Source organism: Penaeus vannamei, chromosome 10 (genome assembly GCF_042767895.1).
Source record: "Penaeus vannamei isolate JL-2024 chromosome 10, ASM4276789v1, whole genome shotgun sequence".
NCBI classification, from domain to species: domain Eukaryota; kingdom Metazoa; phylum Arthropoda; class Malacostraca; order Decapoda; family Penaeidae; genus Penaeus; species Penaeus vannamei.
The window spans coordinates 43,986,380-43,992,048 of record NC_091558.1 but is presented as its reverse complement, the minus strand read 5'-3'; the positions used below and the strand labels follow the sequence as shown (position 1 = coordinate 43,992,048).

General features: G+C 36.4%; 1 protein-coding gene across 1 annotated transcript in view; it reads left to right on the top strand.

Annotated features, from left to right (window-relative positions):
• LOC138863047 (zinc finger protein Xfin-like) overlaps positions 1-5,009 on the top strand; it is a 27,621-nt gene extending 22,612 nt beyond the window's left edge. Inside the window, exon 2 of the mRNA XM_070126720.1 lies at positions 551-5,009. Coding sequence (XP_069982821.1) covers positions 1,494-4,709 — 3,216 coding nt within the window. The 5' untranslated portion in view covers positions 551-1,493 and the 3' untranslated portion in view covers positions 4,710-5,009. The remainder of the gene's footprint in view (positions 1-550) is intronic.
• Positions 5,010-5,669: the final 660 nt, after the last annotated feature.

Sequence of the window (5,669 nt, the reverse complement as noted above, 5' to 3'; positions counted from 1 at the left end):
GATTGTCTTGTGCATATAGATTATCCTATTTGCCCTTGTTACTTCCACATAAACTGCAGATTAAGTGTATAAAAAAAGTCCACTTAGCAGAAATTCCTTTCTTTCCTGTCATGGAATGGACGTTTGGAAAAATCCTACAAGTAGTACATCAGAATAGATACTGTGCCCCTTTTATGGTATTGATTCTTTGTACCAGAACAGCTGGTACTTTTATAAATGTTTTTTGTGTTATTCTTTCTACCTATTTGGTTCATTTGTTTTTTCTTCTTTGATATGTTGATGTTGAGATTTTGTATTTTAAGTATTGAGATTTTCATTGGATTAATGAAATGGTAAATATATAGAAAATAGGACATTTGGGCTGGATTAATCTGTGATGTATTTTAATTTATGAATAGAGAACTTTCGTTTATTTCTAAGTGCACACCATATATTAATCAGTGATGTAGTGATTTTTGAGATATGTCAGAGAGTTAGTGTCATATGCTATAATTGTGCAGATGATGAATATTCTTGTTAATATACTTTGAATACCAACTTACCTCTGCAGGTGTGGTACATCCAAGCTTGGGAGATGAAGACGATGAACTGGAACCCTTTGATATCTCTGTCATAGAGAATGTGCCTCTACAGCTGAATCCTGTACAAAACAAGTCCGTGAACAGCTCTCCGGGTGTAAAGTTTTTCAAGGTATGTGAATATTGTGGCCGGGCATTCAATAAGAAAGCAGCTTATATTCAGCACCGCAATTCACACAGACCTGTGCAGCAGTGTAAGAAATGTAATTTTAAGACAAAAGATGTCAAAAGGTTTAAAGAGCATGTAGACTCACATGAAGAAAATAAAACAGATATCCATTGGCCAATATTTTAAGTCGAAGAAACCACAAAAAGAATGTGCACAATGTATATGAATGTAACCACTGCTCAGTCGACTATATATCAGAGAGTAAGTTAAAAGAGCATATCAATGATAGTCACTTGCCAAGAAAGGGAGTGTATGTTGCTATAGAGAACGTAGAAAATGGAGAATCGTCTTCAATAGTCTCTCAAGAGTCTTTCTCATCTTCTAGTCCTAAAAAGTATTTGGTTTGCCGCCTGTGTAATAAGGAAACACGAAATAAATATCAGTTAAAGATACATCTTGCCCAACATTTAGGAGTTTCAAGCAGCACAATTACAGATGACAACTTGCTCTTAGAAGATGTTGAACAATTTGCTTGGGATGAAGAGAATGAAATTCACATTCATAGTGAAAATAATGCTGTCTACAGAAATGCAGAGTCAGAAGGAGCAGGTAATGTTTCAATATTGTCTTCAGAAGTACATAAAGAAGTTAGGTTACGAGATGGTGAACTCGATAGTATTCAATTACAAGGAAATTTGATAGTGAAAGAAGAACCTATAGAAATAGATATAGTTGAGAAACACCATGATGCAGAACTCACAAGATACCAAGCACCTATAATTTTCCCAAGAAGGGTAGGAAGGCCTATGGTTATGTTGACTTGTGACCAGTGTGGAGACACATTCAAATCTCCCAAAGCCTTGAGAAACCATCAGAAGCTAAGACACAGAAGACTAGTCAAATGCCCAGCATGCAATATAACCAGAGTCAATACAAAGAAAATGTTAGCTCATCAGAAGACAGCCCATAAAAACAAATTCAGGTGTCATTTTCACTGCTTAGCACTCTTTGATACAAGAAATGAATTATCATCCCATCATTTAAATATACACAAAAAGGATGATTCAAAATTAGTATGCAGATATTGTAGGCAGAATTACCCTAGGGGAACTTATATGAACCACCTGAAGCACTGCGAGGAGGACCCTCTGATGAGAAGAGCACCCTGTATTTGCAGTCATTGTGAAGCCTCATTTAGTTCTCCTGATGAATTAACTCGTCATATGAAATTCTGTAGTTCTAAGATTCCAGAGCCTGAAAGCAGCAAAACGGTTGAGAAGAAAGACTTTGATTTAAATACAGAAGTGGTTGAAGATAACGTTTCCAAAAGCAAAGAAGAAAAAACAGTTTCAAGTAAAAGCAAACCAGTTGAGAAGGAAGATGTAAATTTAGACATAGATATGGCTGAAGATAACATTCTCATAAGTAAAAAAGAAGAAACAGTTTCAAGAAAAAGTCTACAATCTTCCATTTTGAAGGAGAAGGTAGTTATTGATTGTACATCTCAGGTACAAGATAATATGATAACAGAAAAAGTAAAAGAAGCAGCACAAGATAAAGTAGGACCTCAGAGATGCAAATATTGTTCAAAAACATTTGATACTGTAGATGATGGCATTAATCATGTATTATGTTCTCATAGAGTCTTGATTTCCAACATCACAAAGGAACCAAGAATGTGTCACCTCTGTGGGAAAAATTTCCTCTCAGGTTTAGCACTCTGTAAGCACATTCTCAAGCACTACAGCGATACTGGCTTATGGGATTCACTTGTCCCCCCAGACTTGAACATGGAGACAGTAAGGAGCATCTGTTGGATATGCAAAACCAAAGGTATGGTGAATCACAGGTATCATGCTACACGTAGGGATAACTTTATTGAAAAACTATTAACCACACGATATATAGAACCAGATAGTAATGATATCTATCACTGTTCTGCTTGTGATGAAGGTTTCCAGAGCAGATTTGCTTTTTGGAAGCACATCAAACTCCACATGTCTAAAGCATTTTTCAAGAATGCTGAAGGTGGGAAGCGTTTTAAATGCACAAGATGCCCATTAAAGTTCTTGAAGAAGTCTCAGCTCTATGGACATATTGCAACTCACCTCCTTGATCCATACATTATTACTCAGGGTGAAGAAGACTGTGTGGATGATGGTGGGGATGAGAGATGCGAATCTGATGAAGCGAGTAATAAAACGCTAGGAGGGGCCAAAAATTCTATCGCCCAGAATAAGTTAATGGTTAAACATGCTATATTGGCTGGTAAATTGTCATCATCTCAGGTTCCCCAAAAGTGCAAACGATGTCGTAAAAAGTTTAAATCACTAGAGGATGCAGTAGAACATGTTTTTACCACACATAAAACAATCCTTGGAAACATGATGGATGATACCCAGGCTTGCCATGTCTGTGACAAGACTTTCATGAAGCCTATGATTTTGTGTAAACACCTTTTAATTCACTACCGTGAACTAAATATGCTGGATGACCTAGTCCCAAGGGATTTGTTAAAGAGAACCAAAGATCGGAGGTATTGTTGGATTTGTAACAATATGCTTGGGAGAAAAGCATCAAGACATATCAATATGCGTAATAATGTGATTGAAAAAATTCTGTCGAATGAGAATGAAGAACTACATGAGGAGGATAATTTTCCATGTTCACTCTGTGGCGATGTGTGTACTACCAGATATAATTTTTGGAAACACATTGTTCTTCACATGTACAAATTTCCCAAAAAGTTCAAGAAGGTTAGTGACTCATCATCACCTAATAGTTCAGAAGCTTCAAAGGAATTGCGATGTAGTGACTGCTCTCTAAGATTTAATGAAAAATCGGCTTTGAACAAACACTTAGCTACTCACTTTCTACTGCCTTACACTGGACAAGAAATAGAGGAAGAAAAGACTACACCTGATAAAAAGGATGCAATTCCTTGTATAGAAGAGATTATTCCTGACAAAACAGATGATCCAGTGTATACAGAAAGTAAGCCAAGTGAGAAAAATCAAGCAAGTAACAATACCATTAGACTCAGAAACAAAGTCCCAAAGCTTGGAGACCGCTCTTATTCTTCCCAGCAATGTACATGTTGTTCAGAGATTTTCCAGAATACGGATGAAGCAGTCAGACATGTCATATCTTTGCACAAGTCGGAAATAAATCAAACAATCTGTCAACCTTTTAAGTGCCATATGTGTGGCACTGTATTTAAGAGCACATGGTGCTTGTGTAAGCACATATCAAAGCACTACAGTAATCTTGGCATGTGGGATGCTTTGGTACCTCATGATCTCTTAGACAGCTATGACTTAAGGAATCAGTGCTGGATATGTAAGGGCCAATTAGAGAAGAACTATACAGATCACATAAATAAGAGAAATGTAGTAATTGAAAAACTGTTGTTAACAAAAATGAATCAAGCTGAGGATAGTGAAGATTTTAAATGTTCTTTGTGTGATAGATTCTATAAAGGCAGATTAACATTTTGGAGGCACATTCAACTTCATTTGTCTAAAGCTCCAATCAAAGTAAGAGGAAAAAGGGTTGTAAAGCCGCCACTTAATATAATTGATTATGAGAACCACCAGTTTAGCTGTAATGAATGTTCATTGTACTTTCTAGATGAACAGGAATTGTATGAACACCTGGCAACTCATTTCATATGTAAGTATGAAGAAATGCAGGCAATTCAGAATGTCAGTGAAGATTCACAATCCAACCTCAGTTTTGGGGAACTGGAACCATTAGTCCATATTGAATTACAAACCAAAAGAAAATTAGGGGAAGGAGAGGGTCACAAGTTAGATGTGTTGAGTGACCAAGTAGATGACAGTAACCAACGAAAAAAGCGGAAGATCTTAAAGACTGGACGAAACAAAGATGACGAGGAAGTGAACACAGAGTGGGAAATTGAAGAGGACACAGACATAGAAGAATCTGAGAGTGAATGCGACATAGAGTCCATGGATGAAATAGAGACTGATGATGAGGTTGGAGAGGAAACAGATGAATAAGGATGGGCAAAGAATACATACGGAAAAATAGGTTGAGTGAATCTGTTATGTATGTAGATAGATATATATAGATATACAATTTAGAAATATGAAAGTGATATTAAAGGTTATTTGGTAAGGAACTGAAATTGAGCAGCATAAATTAAGTGTGTGTGATACTGAGAAGTAAAGGTTATGTGTGTATTAAAATATCCACAGCCACACCACATATTGATACATATACTGACACAGACAGGCATACACATAAACAGGTAGACACATGCTCACAGACAGACACATTCACATACAGTCATACCCAGAGAGAGATACAAAGACAAACAGACACACATGTATGTGTTCATATATGTGTATATGACCTGATATACACAAATATGACATTGCAGAACTTTGTGATTGTTATAAAAAAAAATTAATTAGTAGTATTCTGAGATCTGTGATGATCAAATAATTCTTAAAGTTATCATAAGAATATACCTTATTTTGTATTTTCTAAAGTTAGCATGTAGGAGGGCACATCAGTCAGTAGTTTCTTGCCAAAAAAGGGTGAAGTTTGAGTCATGGATTGTATTTTGTTTGAAATAGAGACTTTTCATCTGGTCAAAGTAGGTGAAAAGGTCAGACAGCAGAGTTGATGGTAAATGTATATACATGGAGCTTCACATTTTTATATCATGTCATTGTTTATGGAAAGTCTATAGAGAGGATCTTTTATAATGAGTGATATGAAATCAGAGAATAACCCGAAGCTTTTAAAACAACATGCATACCTATATAAAATGTCTTATGGAGTATAACTCAAAAGGACGTTGAGAATGAGGCAAAGGATGTGTTTAGTTCCCCCCCCCCCCTCTCTCTCTCTCTCTCTCTCTCTCTCTCTCTCTCTCTCTCTCTCTCTCTCTCTCTCTCTCTCTCTCTCTCTCTCTCTCTCTCTCTCTCTCTCTCTCTCTCTCTCTCTCTCTC